At 56.9% G+C, this 19,194-nt stretch overlaps 1 protein-coding gene across 3 annotated transcripts; it reads right to left on the reverse strand.

Moving 5' to 3' along the window:
- Window positions 1-274: 274 nt before the first annotated feature.
- Window positions 275-18,546, reverse strand: MED25 (mediator complex subunit 25). 3 transcript variants are annotated; one of them, XM_032613369.1, is made up of 18 exons: window positions 18,349-18,527; window positions 18,208-18,253; window positions 17,858-17,982; window positions 11,227-11,325; window positions 10,709-10,829; window positions 10,291-10,453; window positions 10,030-10,160; window positions 9,702-9,789; window positions 9,412-9,605; window positions 8,848-8,976; window positions 8,342-8,427; window positions 8,210-8,267; window positions 8,010-8,117; window positions 5,599-5,787; window positions 5,198-5,269; window positions 4,852-5,070; window positions 4,415-4,598; window positions 275-2,089 (listed from the first exon to the last, which is right to left on the reverse strand). In XM_032613369.1, exons 1-18 carry the CDS (start codon window positions 18,480-18,482, stop codon window positions 1,845-1,847), a joined length of 2,391 nt encoding a protein of 796 aa, XP_032469260.1. In that variant the 5' UTR covers window positions 18,483-18,527; the 3' UTR covers window positions 275-1,844. The 3 variants fall into 3 exon arrangements, with proteins under 3 accessions (XP_032469260.1, XP_032469261.1, XP_032469262.1); XM_032613371.1 differs by lacking the exon at window positions 275-2,089 and adding an exon at window positions 3,830-3,962 and having other exon boundaries at window positions 18,349-18,546; XM_032613370.1 differs by lacking the exon at window positions 8,848-8,976.
- Window positions 18,547-19,194: the final 648 nt, after the last annotated feature.

Consider the following 19,194-nt stretch of genomic DNA (forward strand, 5'->3'; position numbering starts at 1 on the left):
CCTGCTACGCACGCTGCCTGGGAAACCTCACCCGCTTTTCCCTCCTTCGACCGCCACTGGGATCTCCTGCTCCATCTCTCATCTGCGTCAGAATCGCCGAGGGAGCTTGTTCCAAATGCCGATGCCCAGCCTCCCTCCCGCCCCCGGATGGATTTGCTTCGACAGTTCTAGATGGTTCTAGGGCAGGGATCGTAAACTCAAATGCCGGCAGGAGCCAGGTGGGCCACATAAATGAGTGCACTTGCCAGGTATAAGAAAAGTCGACGGCCAGAAATATAATCAAATGGAATCTTTACTGAACTCTGGTGAATGCACGGAACATAATACAAACATGTGTGATACTGGAGTTTATATTTCAAATCCAAAATTGAAAAAATACAAATTGAAAAATAGAAATATTTAATTACTAAAATTTTTTTTCTCTGTCGTAACTCTTCTGCTCCCTGACTTGAAGCCGGGAGGCCGACATCATCCCTGCCGCCCCCAGATGTCAACGTCAGGCCTTGGATGTCATGGTGGGATGGGTGGTTGAGAATTCAACCTGGACTCCTGAAGCTGGGAGCGATATTGAACTTGATTCAGTTTTGTAACGGAAAACGGCTGTTCACAAGCGTGGCCGCTTCCAAACGCAGAGATTCAGGACAACTACTGGAGAGTGGTGTAGGACTGTCATCTTCCGATGGAACCCACTTGGGAACCAGCGGCTTATTGCCCTGTAGTTCGTTCAATAACTACTGTTTGCGGTCTGCATTCACACGATCGACATTCACCAACAAAGGCAGAGTGGACAGTGTTAGTTTTCATCAAGTCTGGATGCGGAGAGCCCTTGGGGGAATTTGGCCTTTAACCCCGCGAGGTGGGTGAACGTGGTCTGGGCCGTGTCTTTCGTTTCTGGAAACCAACTGCAGCAACGAAAGGGAGTCAGAATATTCCCTGCCAACGACTTCCCCATTTTCGCCAGGACTGGGTGAACACGATCATACATTCAAGTAGCTGTTTGTGTACGTCCTTGCAGAGAAAAGAGAGTGTTCAGAAGGGTTGGAACCTCGATCAAAAGTCTCTGACTGACCTTCTCAGGGGAACCAAGGTGTGGCTTCTGCCTCATCTGAAATGAACCAAGTGGATGGACTGCAACGGTTCAGACTGCTTCCACATGTCCTGTGACAACCAGGTCACAGAGCTTCTATGAAACACACTGGGTCAAGTTCATCGCCAGCCTGCCCGTGGTTAAGGTACACGAGCCTGTCATGGACGTCGTGTCCTGTGTTCCGTTGACTTTCTTAGTAAGGTCAGTGCCTGGTGGCTGAGGCAACGATCTGAGTCCTCGGATCAAGGCGTCCCCTGTCGGTCCCGTGTGACACTGATCGTTTGATCACTACCACGGTCTGTAGCTGTGCTCAGCCATTTTGACCAGTCTCCGTGAAACTGTGCATTTCTCTCAACACACAGAGAACAGGTCACTTCCCGGTGTCCGGCCTACCTTGGCACCGTGTCACAGGTTTCTTCGGTCACATCGAGATTCTCCACACCACAAATAAATAAAGCTAACTGGGTGGTAACAGTTCATGAGCAGCGATAGAAAAGGCCACGATTGATTTGACTCATTCAAGCAACCGGACTTGTCAGTCTTCGGATTTCTCTTCACCTCCCTGTGGGATGCAGATGCCTGCTAGACTTAAAGGATGGTCCAGACAGACATGAGTTTCTGTTCGGGAGGCGTCATTTCTGCTCCCTTATAAACTCGCTGTCGGTAGGCTGGAACGCCCAGGTGACTCTTTTCACGTGATTCCGGAACCGTGCGTGGCAGCCGTGCCACTGCTCCCGTCTGCTTCCCAAAACCAGCCCTACTGACACTTGAGGCCCTTTTTCAGTTCATTGAGTATCGCATCTCGCGTCTGCTCTGTGTACTGGTCGAAGCTCTTACTGTGCTTGGATTCATAGTGACGCCTCAGGTTGTATTCTTTCAACACAGACACGATTTTTTTGCATATTAAGCACGTAGGCATGCTCTTCACCTCCACAAAGAAATAGGCTCGCTCCCATTTCTCTCGAAACACGTGGCCCTCTCGTTCTCTCTTTCGTTTTGCCACTTTTGGTAGAGACATGGGTACAAGAAAGATTTCACTGTCTCCGAACGCTACCACAGGAACAACAACAGTGCAAGCCCCGTGCCAAAGGCAACAGCCTCCTGCCTCGTGGTAGGGGAGTCAAGAGGGAGTGGTGGGGACTGTGGCGAACCAGAGAGCACACGCCCCATGGAAAGGGGCAGCTCCAGCCCGTTGTTTGCTAGGCAGAAGGGCGGGCCCAGGGGTGCCAGATCTTCTGACTTGTCAAGAGAAGCCAAGACTGCAGATTTTGTGTGTGTGTGTGTTTGTGTGTGTGTGTGTGTGCGTGTGTGTGAATTATCCTGATTTTTACAACTAACTTGTTAGGAAAAAAAATGCCACATATGCTAACACAGGGAAGGCCAAACAAAACTCATCTGTAGAGTGGCCCACGGGCCACCAGATTGCAACCTCTCTCCTGGGACGGGGCCCGGGAATCTGATGTTAACCGGCATCTCAAACAATGCGGATGCTGGTGGTCCAGCCGTGGACCACTCTCTGAGCAACACTGCTCTAGGGTCTGACAACGGACAACTAATTTTCTGCCCCCAGGCCAGAGCACCCCTGTGCTCCAGCCACGTGTCTGTATCCAGCCGTCCCCTGGACGTCTCTCTAAGGACGACCCGAGGCCCCTTGCCTCATTACATCCCAAACCTGTACATCCTCCTTACATTCCTGCTGGGTTTCCCATCACCAGGATGGCTCCACTGTCCACCCTGTCCAAAGCCCTGGAAGGTAGGTCTCTGCCTGGGACCTGGATGGAGCCTGCCCTCTCCACATGAGACCTCATCCATTCTGGTGTCTTCAACCACCAAACACAGACTGTCGCTAAGGACACACATCCTGAGCTCCCAACACGGCCTTGGTCACTTGGATGTCCCTGGACCGTCACACTCACTACTGGCTCCTTCTCCCAGCTCCCTGCCTCAGGGAGGCCCACTGTCTACCACACACCCAGGCCAGGCCCTGGGCACCGCCCTCAACCCCGCCCGCACACCCCCAGCTTTCTTCACACAGCACACTAGTCTCTAGCCTCACCCCTCCTGCCCCCCGACTCGGCCCAGCCCCTCCTCTGGCCTCTCCTCTCCCCAGGGAAACTGCCCCAGACCCCTACCTGCCTTCCGTCCTGCCCCATCACATCCCATAGCCCTGAGGGGGCTTTCTGAGAGCCAGCCGACCCAGGCCTGGCCCCTGCTCGTGGCCTCCTGCAGCTCTTCTGCATCCCCTGGACAAGCCTCCAGCTGCTTGGTTTGGAATCTGAGCCCCGTCCCAGCCTGGCGCTTGCCCACCTCTCTAGGCCCCCCTCCCTTATGCTCGTGCTCCAGAAGGATGAACTCGCTCCTCTGACCACCCCAAGCTTCCTCCTGCCCCCACACGTTCATTTCTGTGGTCTCCGCACCTAGACCGCCAGCGCCTGCCTTCCCAGCCTCCCTGACTCCTGCTTCTCACAGATGCTGCCAAGCCCAGCTGGCTCAGAGGCTTCCTCCGGGCCCACCTGGTACGCTCTCTAGCTCCACGAGTGCACGTGGTCCTGGGGGCCCTGCCTGCTGCCTCCACATCTCCCTGGAGCCAGGCTGCACCAGACTGCCTGACTCGCCACCAAGGCCCTGGCCTCACCACCCGGGGCCTCAGGGACGTCTGTTGAAGCGAGAACAAGGACAGAGGTGTCTCCCCCCATCTCCTCCTGCCCAGTCCTGGGGGATGTCAGTGACGGGAGCCGGGGCGTGTGTTAAAAGGAACTTTATTGGGTGTCGGGGGTTCAGATGAGGTCCATGAGGATGTCGTCCTCCATGACGCTGGGCTGCAGGCCCGGCTGGGGGACCGGGCCCCGGGGACCCCCGCTGAGCAGCATCTGACCTGGGGGGCAGTGGGGAAGGGACTGCATCTCCCAGTAGTCCCTGGGGCCCTGGAGGGCCCTGGACCTGCTTCCTCCCTCCTCCTCTGGGAGCCCAAGGCACTGAGTGGTCTAGGAAGACCTGGGGGGACCCACAGAGGCGCCTTCTGACGCCATGTGACCACATATAGTCTGTTTCCCGTTAAGCCTTTGGGAGCCCATCCCCCAACATACCTCTCTGGCCCTAAGACTACGTTTCCCAGCAACCCCAGGAAGACACGCAGGAGGGGAATGGTGGGGAGAGCTCCTGCCTCCTTGGTCCCCCAGGAGCCCTTAGAGCCCCAAGAGCCACGGGGGACCCGCTATTCTTCAATCCCAGAACTTTACTTCCCAGAAGTCACTGGTCTTGGGGCTCCGGTCCAGGGGCTGTTGGGATCCTCAGTCCAGGACCCTGGCCGCCCCCGAACCCCCTTACCTGGCAGTGGAGCCCTTGGGGGAAGCTGTGCAGGCCAAGACTGGGCCGGCGGCGGCGGGTGCAGGAGCGGGGGCCCCAGCTGGGGCTGCCCCAGGCCCTGGTGCGGTGGGGGCAGCAGTGCAGGGGCCCCTGGTGGCTGCAGGTGGTGGAGGGAGGCCTGAGGCGGGGGCACCCCAGTCTGGGGCTGGGAGAACAAGGAAAGCAGCTCAGAGGGCCCTGGTGGGGAGCCCCCACCTCCCCCAGCCCCTCGGGTAGCTTCTGGTCTTTCTTCCAAGGAATCTGATCAGAAGCCCACGTAAGACACATGGGGAGGAGCCAGGCGGGCTGCCAGTCACACCCTCCGATCAAACCAACCTCCCGCCTCCAAGATGAAAGGAATCAAACTGTCAAGGCCCAGGACCCACAGCTCCCATCTGCCCCCCGCCCCCAAATCTCACCGGTGGTGGGTTGAGGAGGAGGCTCCGCAGTTGGGGGTTGGCCCCGGGGTTCTGGGGCCGAAGGATGGGTCCGGGAGGGGGCGGGCCGGGGGCCGCTCCGGGAGGGCCTTGTGGGGCGCCCGGGGGCGCCTGGGCAGCACCCTGTGGCTGCGGCTGCCCCGTGGCCGTAGAGGCCCCCACGGTACCCTGCGGCTGGGGCTGCGGCGGGCGGAGCTGGAGCTGACGGGAAGAGACGGGGGTGAGGGCAGAGCCCCCAGACACCTTGACCTCTGCGGTGGGGTCAGAATCACAGCCTCCTCTGGGGCCGCCCCCGCCCGGGCCCTGACCCCACTGGCCCTGTCCTCACCAGGTTCTGCGAGGGCCTTGCCTGGTCCTCCAGAATGGGGCCCAGCCCCGGGGGGGCCTGCTGTGCCCCCATCTGTGTGGGGAGAGAGGGAGCAGATCAGTGGCTGGCGGGGCGTCCCCATGTCGGGGAGGGTCTGCGCCCTGAGAGGGAACCTGTCAGGAGCTGGGGACCTTTTCTGCAGCGGGTGGGCAGGTCTGGGAGGTAAACCTTACATTCCCAGGTCCCCAAGAGGGGGCTGTGTCTTGGAGATCCGACAAGAACACTAAAAAAGGAGAGCAATGGTGCATGGCAACACGGGGACGGGACTGAACTTGGCGGGAGTAAGTGCCCAGTGCTGGAGCCCCAGGAGGGCCCTGCAGGGTCTGGCCGTGAGCTCTGGGGCCGGGAGCCGCGGCGCTCACCCCACGCTGCTGCTCCAGCTTCTGTTGCTGGACCTGCTTGTGGTTGGTGATGACCTGCCGGATGCCGTTGACGAAGCCGCTCTGGTCGTAGGGGATGAGGCCCATGAAGATCTTCTTCTTGGACGAGTACAGGAGCATCAGCACACGCACCTCGCAGGGGGCCGTGTGCGGGAAGTGCACGCAGCCCGCCTGGGGGAGGGGATCGCAACTGGTCACACCCTGGAGGAGGAGGCCTCCCACCCTTCCGGGTTTCAGATGGTTCTAGAGGCCCCACAGGCCGGGAGTGGCAAGCTTCCTGCTCTGAAAGGTGGAGGAGACTCAAGGTTTGGCTTGAGGCTGCTCCAGAGAGCTGGGTGCCCAAAGGAACAGGGCGAGGCTGGGCACCTGTTCACTTGGGCACTTGCTGACCACCGGGCAGGAGAGCAGAGAGGAAGTCCCCCCAACTCTGCCACACCGCGGGAGGCTGGGAGGGCTCACGGCTGAGAGGGAGGGGCTTCAACAGAGAGCTGACACTGGAATCATGTGGTCAAAGGTGGTGGCGGATACGTGACTGACTGGGAATCCAAGAGGCCCTTGGGGGCGCCACACCCTCCCAGCCTCAGTACCCGCAGTGAGAACCGCGGGCAGCAGCGCTAACACCACAGGGGATGTGACTCCGGGATGTGCCGACCCACATCAGGCAGCCTGCCCATGGCTGGACGCACGGAAGTACCCGGGAAACGTTAGCGAACGTCAGGTAAGGCCGTAATACGCAGGGTATTCAGGAGCTGGGCTCTTGGGGGAGGAGGGGCTGATAAGACTGAGGTCCCCCCTGTAGAACCTTGGCCAAGTAAGCCTTGCTTTCTCACGTGAGGCAGACCCTGCTAGCTGTCTACCATCTGCCCTTCTCCCCTGGGTAGAGAACCCCGATTCCGTTTGGGTAGCAACATGTCTGGGTCCCAGGGCACTCATGGGTGCCTGTTCCCCGATGCTCTCCTATGCAGCCAGGGGTGGCCCAGTGGCCTGGGTCTGGCCCAGGACCTGAAGGGAAGCCTGCCCACGAGTGTGGGAAAGTGCTTTCCTAAAGAAAGGGAAATACACGGCTGATGCCACGCCTCCTTCCTGCCTTCCTACATCAAGTCAAACAAGAGTCCTCGAGCTTCGAAAGCCATCTTACAACCACTAGAGAGAAGCCAAGAGAACCCCAGAGATCCTGGCCCTGACATCATGGGGCTACATAACTAACCCCGAGAGCTGCTCACCTCTGGATGTCCTGTTACGTGTCACAAATGAATGCCTGCTTGTACAATGCTCGCTTTGGGGACATCCCTCTCAGAACCCAGCTGCCATGCTTTGAAGAAGCCCAAGCCAAACGGGGAGGCCACATGTGGGCACCCGGATGGCCAGGTCCAGCTGAACCCCACTGACCGCACCATGTGAGCGGGCCATCTTGCACCTCCAGCCCAGGTGAGCTTTCAGATGACCACAGTCTCAGCCGCCACCTGACAGTAACCCCCACAAGAGTCCCCAGGCAAGACTAGCCCAGCTGAGCCCAGCTGACACACACGGGACTAGGAGAAAGCGTGAACTGTTGTTGTAAGCCTCCACCCCAATCATCTATCTGCTCTAAAAACTCTGCTGGTTGGGTATATTGCTATCTGCAGTTGGAGGTATTCCCAACTCTCAGGATCACCTTCTTTGTAGAATTTTCCTGAGGATTCCATGAGGTAATCCGCCAAAAGTCCCCTCTCCTAGAAAAGTGCCAGGTCCACAGGATGTACTCATTAACTGGTTCTGCTCTATTTAGAGAGCCTCCCTCAGTGTTATGAGTTGAACTGTATCCTCCAGAAAGACATGCTGAAGTGCCAAACCCCAGCACCTGTCAATGTGACCTTATTTGGAAATAGGGTGTTTGCAGATGTAACAAGTTAGGATGAGATCATTAAAGCAGACCCCAGTCCAAAGGACTGGTGTCCTCATAAGACGACAGAGACACACACACAGGGAAGAAACACACAGAGGGAAGACAGCCATGTGACAACGGAAACAGAGACTGGAGTTTTGCTGCCTAAAGCCAACCCCGCCGGGGGCTACCAGCTGTAGGAGGCAAGGAAGGGTCTTCCCCTAGAGGCTTCAGAGAGTACGGCCCTGCTGACACCCTGATTTCATTCAGACTCCTCTTTTCCCGAAGTGCGAGAGAATACATTTCTGTCATTCTTGGCCCCAGGAAGCCAGCCCAGCAAACCCCCGTCAGAGCCAAGGGTTTTAACATGGAACGGACCTCAATCTGCTGCTTGTTGTAATTATAAAAAAAAAAGCTAAGGCTGAGGAACCCGAGGTCACAAAGGCAGCCCCACCATCAAAAGTGGCTCCCTTGGGCCCACGAGGATGGGGAGTGGCCACCTGCCCCCCCACCCACCCACCCCACTCACAAAGCCGTTGCCCATGATGCGGTAGAGGCCTTTGAGGGAGTCCAGGTCCTTGTTGGTGAAGTGGAACTGGACCATCCTTGAGTTCCGGAACAAAGGGCCCAGGGTGGTCTGCGGGAGACACTGACGTGAGCCAGCGAGCAGAGCAGGGGCGTGAGGACAGGGGCGGGAGGGGCGGGCGGCTGTCCTCTCCTGCCGCTCACCAGCAGCTGCTGCGGGATGAGCTGCATGATCAGCTTCTGCGGCCACTGCTCTGTCTTCCTGGGGCGACAACGGGAGGGGCGTCAGGAAGTGCACACCCCAACTCGCCGCCCACCCCCCCAGCGGGCACCTACAGGTTCTCGCCGTGATTCACGTAGACCTGACAGGGCAGTGACCGAGTCAGCTTGGTGTTGGCGTCCACGGAGGCAGGTTTGGGCTTCTGAGGGAAGAAGGGCATGTCACAGTGAGAAAGGCCCTGAGCCTCCACCCCCTTGGCCTCTCCTGCCCTACCCTGGGAGCCCCGAAACTCAGGACCCCCACCCCAGTTTAAGTCCCACAAGCCCTGGGCCCCTCCGCCAGACCATCAGTCCCACAATCCTCTAGCTTTCAAATTCCACAAACGCTGGGGCTCCTCCTCTTGCCCCCGAATCCCACAGCCCTCTGTCCCCTAGATGCTACCATCCCCCGGATCTTCCCTGGACCGAGAATTCAAGACCTCTCTCCTCTCTTAGTCCTGAATTCCGGGCTATAAATCCCACGTGTCCTTGGGATCATCCTCAGGACCACAAGTCCCACGACCCCATGGGGGCCCCGGCCTAACCCTGCACCCCACCAGGCCTGGCCCTATGGATCCACGCACCTCCTGCCACTCGAGGACCCCGCTCCAGGCCAGGAGTTTGTTGGAGACTGACTGCTGCCCGCCGAGGGCCGGGGCCCCGAGCTGGGCCGGAGAAGGGCCACTCACCCCGCCTGGGGCCACGGTGCCCGCCTGACAGAGGGGAGGAAGGAGGGCCATGGGGCAGGGTCAGACCATCTTCTGGGGGGGAGTGTCCTGAGAGAGGGACAAACCAACAAGCAGAACGGGACGGAGGTCCCTTCCTCTGCACCCCCCAGGCCCAGAACACCACTGGGCCATGCCTGGGACCATAAATGCTCTGACCCTGTAGGATTCAAAGACTCTCAAGGCCCTGATGTCTTGCACTCCCGGGAGCCCTCGGGCTCCTGAGAACAGTCTTCACCCACCTGGAACCACAAACCCCATGATTCTGCCCCCGGACCCTGTAGTCTCAGTGTTGCCTATAGCACAAGCTCCATGAGCCCCTGAGGACGCCGAACAACAAGACCCCCGTGCCCTTGGGCCTCCTCAGAAAAGCCAACTGCTCCTCCCCTGCACTGTGTTAGCAGCCAGAAGGCAGGTACCTACCATGGATGGTGCCCCTGGCTGTGCAGGGGGGGCCAGGCCCGGGCCAGGGGCCACAGTGGAGACCAGGCTGGGCTGGGAAGCAGGAGGTGGCTTGGGGGCGCCGGGGGGCCCTGGGGGCAGTGGGGGGGCCTGGGCCTGGCTGTAGGGGGGACCGACTCCCGGAGCGGCTTGCTGAAGGGGGCTGATGGGCGAGACTGCGGGAGAGACCAAGGGAAGCGGTGGGGGCAGGTGTGTGGCGAGTGGCCCGGCTGCCCCCACCCCGCCCTGCCACATCCCCGCCCAGGACTCACAGCGAGGGCCCAGCCCAGCCTTCTGGTTCTTGGCGGCCTCCACTGCATTCTGGGCAGCGACCTGGGCTGCACTCAGGTTCCCAGGGACCTGGCGGTAGAGGGGAGGGGCTGGTGAGGACCACCCTCCCCAGCCCCAATATCGCAGGAGCTCGTGACTCCCATCACCCCACAGGGACATGATTCCCCAGCCCTAAAAGTTCTACTCTCCAGGTGTCTCAAGGGAGACACCCATCACCCCCAAGGCCCAACATCCAGCTAGGTCTCTCCCAAGGGGCCAGGGCTCCCTCAAGGCCCCAGGAGCGTGTCCCTTCCCCGGTGATGTTCGCACCTGGTACTGCTGGGGGACAGGGGGCAGAGGCTGCTGGGGGGCTGCTGAGAGCGTGGCCCCCGAGGGTGGTGCTGGAGGCAGGGGCACAGGCTGCTTCGGCTGCAGGGGGCCGGGGGCCGAGCCACCTCCGACTGAGAGCCAAGGATGGGTGATCGAGCCCCACGAGAAGGGGATTGAGAGACGGGAAGAAAATCCAAGTCAGAAGAAGCCGGGGAGGACGCCCCTCCCACCCCCGTCCCCCCAGCAGCACCCGGGCCTCACCTGGCAGCACAAGCCCCCGCACGAGCACCATGTGCCGCGGGTCCTGGCTCACGTCTGCTGGCGGCTGCAGCGGCTCCAGCATGGCCGGGGGAGCTGCCTTCTCGAACAGGAGCCGCAAGGCAGGCAGCTTCCGGGGAGACACGATGGAGAAGTAGATTCCTCGCTACAGGAGAGGGGACAAGCAGTCAGGACAAAGCCACCAGGCCAAGCCCTGGCTGTCACACCTGCTGGGCCCTAAAACCAAATCCCATCGGGCTTTGGGACAGGAGACCCCAAGACCTGTATTAGCTGCCCCAGAGAATTCTGGGTTATAGTTCTTCCCACAGGAGCCAGCAGAGCTGGCCACGGGGTCTGTGGCGATCCTGTGGCCCAAGGCAGCAGGCCCCAGCCCTCCTCCCTCAGACCCAGGAGCCCTCACCTCCCCAATCTTCTGCACGAGGGTCTCCGTCGTGCACCCAGAGTATGTGGTGCTCTCGACAGCAGGCAGCAGGTACGGGGGCGAGTTACAGATAAGGAGGCAGACTCGGTGTGTCTGGCCGCTGCCAAGGACAAGGAAAGATGTGGAGCGCGTGGCAACAGGGGCCCTGAGAAAAGACCCAGAGCCGGCACCAGCAGAGGCGCAAGTCCTCCGGCCCACAGGAAGTCAGGAGTCAGGCCCCTATTTCACAGCTGAGAGCACTGAGGCCCGGAAGATGCCCGGCAAGCAGGGCAGGCAGGAAGCAGACCCAGAGCTGGCTCCCCTTTGATGAGGACACCGAGACTGGGCACGGGCCAGGGGTCCTCACCAGAACACCGCCTGGACACCGCCTGCTTCCCAGCCCCGTGTCCAGCACGCAGAGCCCACCCACCTCCCCACAGTGAGGCCAGGGGTGGAGCCCCACGACAAGCAAAGCAGGCTACGTGCCCGGCGGACAGAGACCAGCGTGGGCCACTCACATCTGCTCCCGCATCTTCCTGAAGTCATCGAACAGCTGCAGGGCTGTGCTGAGGCCTTCCGCGATGAGGCTGCAGCTCTCGCCACCCCCGCCCATGAACCTGCAGGGGGCCAGGCGGTCAGCCCCTGGGGGGCCCTGCGGCTCCAGCCCCCAGCCCCTGGGCCACCCTGGAAGGGCCCGAACCTGTGCCATCCCTCCTCATAGACTGTGCACCTTGGGACAGGGACACTGCCGAGTTTCCTGCTCTATCCCCAGTGCTGGCACAAGGACAGGGGACATTTGTCATCTCCTGCAAGGCAGTCCCTCTGGCAAGAGGCCCCATCAGAGGATGGAACAGAGAAAGGGCCCAGGACTCTAAGCCCAGGATCCTGTGCTGTGTCCCAGTCCCTGTGCACCTTGCCCTCTCTGGGCCATCTGCCCTGGCCTCACCCCAGCTTCCCAGCCTGGTGCAGGGGCCTCCTCTGTCTTCCCACAGTGTTATGGGTTGAATTGGGTCCCCCAAAACAGGTATGCTTAAGTCCTAGCCCTCCACACCTTAGGATGTGACCTGATTTGGAAACAGAGTCTTTACAGAGGTAAACAGGCTACAATGAGGTCCTTAGGGTGGCCTTAATCCAATATGACCGGTGTCCATATTATAAGAAGAGGGACTCGGGACACAGAGACAGACACACTCAGAAGAAAAGCAATGTGGATGTGACGAGACACAGGGAGAATGCCACGTGGAGATCAGAATGTCACTGCCACAGGGCAAGGAACGTCTGGGGCGACCAGAAGGTGGAAGAGGCAAGGAAGGAACCCTCCCCTAAAGTTCCAGAGGGAGCACAGCCCTGTCCCCCCACCCCGATCTCAGACTCCTGGACCCAGAAGTGCGAGACAATAACTTTCTGCTGCTGTAAGCCACCTTGTTTCTAGTACTGTTACAGCAGCCCCAGGAAACGACTACACACAGATCTGGGTTTCTCCCCCAGCTGATCTACAGAGGGGTCCCCAGTGTCTGTCCCCGTGTGGCCTGTGGCAGGCCTCTGCTAGACTGCAGCTGTTGTCACCATGATTCTTCGGGTCATGTGGTCACAAGGCTGAACCTTTGCCGCAGGGGACATCTGTGCAGACTAGGCCCCGCTCTGGGAGCCCTAAGGGCCCTGTTGCTCTGAACCGTGGCCCCTGTGTCTGTGTCGGCACCTGTCTCCCCGACAAGGCAGGGACGGGGTCTCTGACCTCCCTTGTCGCCAGCCTCACCGACCCCACCCCACCAAGCCTGGCACAAGGGAGGCCTTGGGAACTGTGTGTTACATAAACAAATGGCTTCAAATCCAACCCTGGCCATCAAGGCCAGAATAGAGCCAAGCCCTCAGCTGGGCATCTGGGGCCCTTTCCACCTTCCACTCCATCCTCTCTGGGTGCAAGTCCTCCAGAGCTTCTTGGGTGTCCCTGGACTCCGTGATCAGCCACGCACCCAGGCCTCTGCCTGTGCTGTCCACCCCAAGACCATGTACCACTGCCCCTTCTGGCACAGGTAGAAACCCTGCTTACCTAACCAGACACCCAGCCCAGTGTCATCCTCCTCCAGGAAGCCTTCCTCACCTGCCACCTGATCTCAGGGCCCACCCTCGATCACATCACGTGTCCCCCAATACTGCGAATGTCAAGCTTCCTTCCACAGCCCACCTCCCCTCCAGACGGTGCAGCCCTCAGTGAGGGAGACCCAGTGGTCTGAGCCAGCTCTAAAAGTACACACAGAGTCTCGGGAAATGCCTGCTGAGTAAGTGAGCCACCGAAGCATGACCCCTCTGTGCCCTACCTGAATGCTTTCCCGGTGTAGACTCCTGCCCTCTGCTCCCACTCTCAGGGTGCTCAGGCCACACCACTGTTCCTCCCCACGACCCACTCCCCAGCCATCCTCTTCCTCACCACCGAGACTGCGGTTTGCACAGGAATTTGAATGGCACAGAGTTGGGGGAGACCCCGATAAATGAACCAACTCTGGATCCACCCTACTGCCAGCTTCCTGTGCTGGAAAAAATCAAGCCATCTTCATGGCTGGGGCTAAGGAGACCGGGGTGAGGGCGCAGGGGGAGAGACAGGAAGCAACTGCTTCAAGCATTCGGGGTCTCCTTTTAGGGTGATAAAAATGTTCCAGAACTAAACAGAGAAGGTGGTTGGTTGCACAACATTTTGAATGTACTAAACCTCACTGAATTGTTCACTTTAAAATAACTGCCTGTTGGACTTCCCTGGTGGCACAGTGGTTAAGCATCCGCCTGCCAATGCAGGGGACATGGGTTCGAGCCTTGGTCCGGGAAGATCGCACAGGCCGCGAAGCAACTAAGCCCGTGCGCCACAAATACTGAGCCTGCGCTCTAGAGCCCGCGAGCCCCAACTACTGAAGCCTGCGCGCCTAGAGCCCGTGCTCCACAACAAGAGAAGCCACTGCAGTGAGAATCCCGCACACCACAACAGAGAGTAGCCCCCGCTCGCTGCAACTAAAGAAAGCTGGCACGCAGCAATGAAGACCCAACGCAGCAAAAAATAAATCAATATTTAAAAATAAATAAAATAAAATGACTGTGCGTTATGTGAATTTCACCTCAATTTCTAAAAAAAAAATAATTTACGAGGGAAAGTGCGATTGACCACTTTGAGATCCCAAAGCTGGCTTTTTTTCTTATTGAACAGTAAGCATAAGCCATCTTTTACCAACTCAGAGAGGGACACGTAACAAATATTTTGTCCAAGAAATGAGAAAAACTCAAAAATGGGCAGTGGGAGAGGGAATTCCCTGGCAGTCCAGTGGTTAGGACCCCATGCTCTCACTGCCGAGGGCCCAGGTTCCATCCCTGGTTGGGGAACTAAGATCCCACAAGCTGTGTGGCACGGCCAAAAAAAAAAAAAAAAATGGGGAATGGGAGAAAGCATGACCAGTTGCAAAACATGTTTTAAATATCATAAAGTTTCAAATAAACCCCTCAAGTAATAAAGTAAAAATAAAATGATTCCTCATCCTCATGCCTCTGCCCCCAATTGTTCCGCCCGATGTCACACCACTGAGTCCTCACCACCCACTTTCATGGGCTAACAGGCCCCAGGAGCCCCCCAGAGGGACTGAAGGAACATGAACAGCAGCCAGCTCTGACCAGGGACTTCCTACTGCCAGACCCCTGCCCAGCCCATCACCCCAGGGAAACACTGGCTCCAAGAGGGCGAGAACTCTGCCTGCCTCATACCCCCTGACTCCTCGGTGCCTGGAATAATTTGCCCCACAAACATCTGTTGAATGAATGAAGGCACAAAGGCGCTGTCACAACGCTATGGGGAAGACACCTGGGCTATTTTCCTTCTACCTTATCCTGTTTTTTTTTTTAATCTTTTTTTATTATTATTAATTTATTTATTGGCTGCAATCGGTCTTCGTTGCTGCGTGTAGGCTTTCTCTAGTTGTGGCAAGTGGGGGCTACTCTTTGTTGCGGTGCGTGGGCTTCTCGTTGCAGTGGCTTCTCTTGTGGAGCACAGGCTCTAGGCACACAGGCTTCAGTAGTTGTGGCGCATGGGCTTAGCTGCTCCGTGCCACATGGGATCTTCCCGGACCAGGGCTTGAACCCATGTCCCCTGCGTTGGCAGGCAGATTCTTAACCACCGAGCCACCAAGGAAGTCCCTACCCTAGCTTTTCTGATGCTGGGTCACTAGCTGTAAGGGGGAGGGGGAACCACCCCCCTTGTCAGAAAGGAAAATGTAACATCAGAAATGAACCTCTCCAAAGCAAGGACATTTCAAAAATCACACTGCCGGGCTTCCCTGGTGGCGCAGTGGTTGAGAGTCCGTCTGCCGATGCTGGGGACACGGGTTCGTGTCCCTGTCCAGGAAGATCCCACATGCCGCGGAGCGGCTGGGCCCGTGAGCCATGGCCGCTGAGCCTGCGCGTCTGGAGCCTGTGCTCCGCAACAGGAGAGGCCACAACAGTGAGAGGACCGCGTACCGCAAAAAAGAAAAACGAAAAAAAAAAAAAAATCACACTGCCTGCTTTGTTCCATAAGCGATGGATGTTCCAGGAAAAGATAAGATTTCTCCAAGCGTGAACAAAACTTGCTGACTTTCTTCGTGATCTGTTACAGAATGGCCCTTAATGCCACAGAAACTGGATTTAGATAGTTACATAGGACTTGATAAAACAGTGACGACTGTGACTATTAAATAATGGCTTAAAACGTTTATCAGCTGATTGGGAGGATTCGGTGAGCATACAGCACACAAAGCTTTTTTATTTGGTTATAGGTACAGTGTATTCTAGGTTGGTTAAAGGGGAGGGTGAATATGGGATGAAAGTATTCAGAAAGCATTTCCCTCTTATCTTCCCAGTGCCCTTGACATTTTTAAATAAGGGGGTTTAACTGCTTTTCCTGACACCCACCAGAAGGTTTGGTTTCCTGGTAATTATCTTCCTCACAGCTTTCACTCGTTCATTTATTCAGCAAAGGTCTCCTAAGGCCTCTTGGGTCCCAGGCCCCAGCTGGAAGCAAACAGCAGGAGAAACACCCAAGTCCTGGACATTCATAGTCCAGAGGTGTGAAGCTGTGACAGGGAAACACCTGGGAGCAATGGGGTCAGAGGAGAGAGCAACTGGCTGCTTGCCAGAATCAGGGAAAGGACATTTGAGTTGGGTCTTGATGTTTATATAGGAGTTTACCAGGGGGGAAACCAGATTATGAAGCGCATTCTGGGCATTCATTCATTTACTCACTTGTTCAACAAAGTTTTCCTTAGGCCTCCTTTGTGCCAGGCCCTGTGCTGGGTGCTAGAGACTTGAGGAACATCAGACTTGGACTTGGGCCTCAAGGAGCCCCCCATTCAACATTATTCAAGTCTTACCACAATCTAGTCCAAAGGTTCTTAAATGGGGTGGATTCTGCCCCCAAGGAGATACCTGACAACGTCTGGAGACATTTTTGTTTGTCAGACTGGGGGAAGGAAGTAGCCACTGGCATCTGGGGGGCAGGGGCCGGAGATGCTACTGAACACCTTACAATGCATAGTACGGCCCCCCAGTAACGAAGAATCATTTGGCCCAAAGGGTCAACAGTGCTGACGCTGAGAAACCCTGCTCTACCCTGACCATGAATTCTAAAGACCATGAGGGGGAAACTTAAGAGTCAACTTTGCAGTGAACATGCAGCACCCACTCCAGCGCATATAGCCTGGAACAAAGCAGGTGTTCAACAAACATTTGCTGCAGGGACGTACAAAGGTAACAGCGAACTGGTGTTATTTAATGAACTCTGACCAGACCCTGAGCTGAACACAGTATGAAAATCAGGTCCTGTGATCCTCCCAAGAGTGCTGAGACATGGACTACCATCATCCATCTGCAATCCAAGAAACCAAAACACGAAACAACAGCAAAAGCTTAGGTAGCACTTAATACGCGTCAGGCACTGTTTTAAAGAGGCATCAACTCGTTTAATTCACAAAGTATCCCTACAAAGTCACGGTAACCATGTCTCCAATGATCCTCGTCTCCTAGTGTTCACGCCCCCTCAGACACTGGACAGGACTGACTCGTGTACCAAACAGAATGTGACAGAAGTGATGGTGTGTGACTTCCAAGATTTGATCATAAAAAGCTCTGTGGTTTCCTCTTTGCTCTTTCTGTTGGATTGCTCAGGTGGAGGAAAGACAGCTGTTGGAGGACACTCAAGCAGCCCCATGGCTAACATCTGGCAAGGAATCGAGGCCTCTAGCCAATAGCCATAGGGTGAGCCACCCTGTAAATGGATCCTCCGGTCGCAATCAAACTGTTGGATGACTGCAGCCCGAAGTCATGGTAACTGCAATCCCACAAGAGACCCTGAGCTAGAACAACCCATCGAAGCCACCCCTGAACTCCTTACGTACAGAAACCACATGAGATAATAAATGTCTGTTGTCTTAGGCCACTTGTGTTTTTTTTTTTTTTTTGGCCGCGCCTCCAGGCATGTGGGATCTTAGTTCCCAGCCAGATATCAACCTGTACCCCCTGCAGGGGCAGTGTGGAGTCCCAACCACTGCGCCGCCAGGGAAGTCCCAAGCTGCTAAGTTTTAATCTGTTACCCAATAGTGAATAAGTAACACGATACCTATAAGTACTACCAACCTTCCCGTTTTAGAGACAAAATTTATTAGACACAGGGGACAGAGAGTTCTGTTGTGGCAGAACCACGCTGTGGCCCCAGTCTGCACCTGCAAGAGCCTGCAATGTGAACTATCACAGTTCACTCCAAAGCACAGAGGCCTAGCTTATCTTGGCCTAGCCCCACCCCTCTTGCACTCAGGCTTCAATGCCTCCATCTGAAAATGGAGAACTAGAGTAGAAATGAGAAGCAACAGGCAGAAAAGGGAGGAATCACACGTGGGTGCTGGAGTTCCACAGGCCTCCTTGACTGGCAAGTTCTTTCTACTTCCGAGCCAGACAGCAACATCGGCTAAGCACACAGAACCGACCACAGAAGTGACTTAGGGATAAAACCACAATCCCCATCACAGTCCTTTTCAGCCAACTAATGTGAGGGGATGGATCCTGCAGCTCAAATCCAAGCCACCATTCCTCCGCGGTCCGTCACAGGGTCCCCCAACCCTTCCCAAAGCCCAGAAAAGAGCTCACTTAATGCCATCGAGCCAGGTGACAAACTCATAGGCGCTGCTGGTGGGAGCGTGACATTGTACGTAGGACTCTGGGGCGCAGTCCACCGTGTTGAACACCACGAGGCTGTACTGGGTCCCCCCATACTGGAAGGGGAGGACAGAAAAATTTTTTATCTGGGACCCCAGCTCCCTTTTCCCTCAGGGGGGTTGGGGCTCCCAGCTCCCCGTCCCTTAGACCCAGGAGTCCAGACCCCAGCCCCTCCCACCTCAGACCCAGGAGTCCAGGTCCCCGCCCCCTCCTCTCTCAGACCCAGGAGTCCGGATTCCCAGCTTCCCTCTTCCCTCAAACTCAGGAGTCCCAAGACTCACGTCTCCCCCGAAGTCCGTCTCGGCAGGAGGACCACCATTAAAATACCTGTGAAGATCGGAGGTGAAAGGTCGGGGTGAGGCAAGAGACTGTGGAAAACTAAAGTCAGAGGGCGGGGTTGGAGTCGCGGAAACGGCACTCACTCGATGGCCGGGAGCAGGTAGTGCTTGCGGAGCCCCTCGAAGTAGGGCCCCAGGTTGGCCGTGCCCTCAATTACAAACACCACGTCAGCTACGAGGCCCCCGGCGCGGGCCGGGCCCTCCGACCCGGGGACCATGCCCCGCGCCGCAGCCGTCACCGCCGCCGTAGCTACTGCGGGCGGGATGAGCGGAAATGCGCTTACGCTGCGCGCGCAGCCGCGCCGAACGGCCTTGCGTCGCTGTTGACGCTCTAGCGGCCATGTTTGTGCGGGGCACCCAGGGCTGGTGGGTTTATCTGCATCCTCCTTCGCACCCAGTGTGTGCAAGACTCAAAAAGGACCTAGCGAACCCCTTCGGGGGCCTGATGTGGAAGACTGAATTATTGGCAGAACTGTCGAGAGCGAAATACATTGAAAGCGGTGTGTCAGCCGCCATTTTCGAGCGGGGCGACGATTCCGACGCTAGTTTCAATGGGAGGGTCTGGAGACCTGGTTGCTATGCAACGCGTACGCTGCCCTTGTTTTCTAAAAGAGAGATTAGGTTTCTAGTTAAGTTCTTTCTGGCTTGGGGGGATGGGGGGGTCGTGTAAAGGGTCCAATCACAGCATCCGAAACGGGGTTACTAGGCAACACGTTAAGGTTGCAATCAACTCTGAAGGGAGTGCAGCTGTTTTTCCCACCCTGAAAAGAAGCCGAACTCCAACCCAAGTGGAGGTTGCTAAGCAACACCTGCTAGTTGTTTTCTGGGAGAAGAGCCAGAAACTGGCCTAGAACATAAATACGTTCCAGGTGGATTAAAAATGTAAATGTAACAAATGAAAGCATAACCCTGAAGACTGGAAAAAGAGTT

This window comes from Phocoena sinus, chromosome 19, assembly GCF_008692025.1.
Source record: "Phocoena sinus isolate mPhoSin1 chromosome 19, mPhoSin1.pri, whole genome shotgun sequence".
NCBI classification, from domain to species: Eukaryota; Metazoa; Chordata; class Mammalia; order Artiodactyla; family Phocoenidae; genus Phocoena; species Phocoena sinus.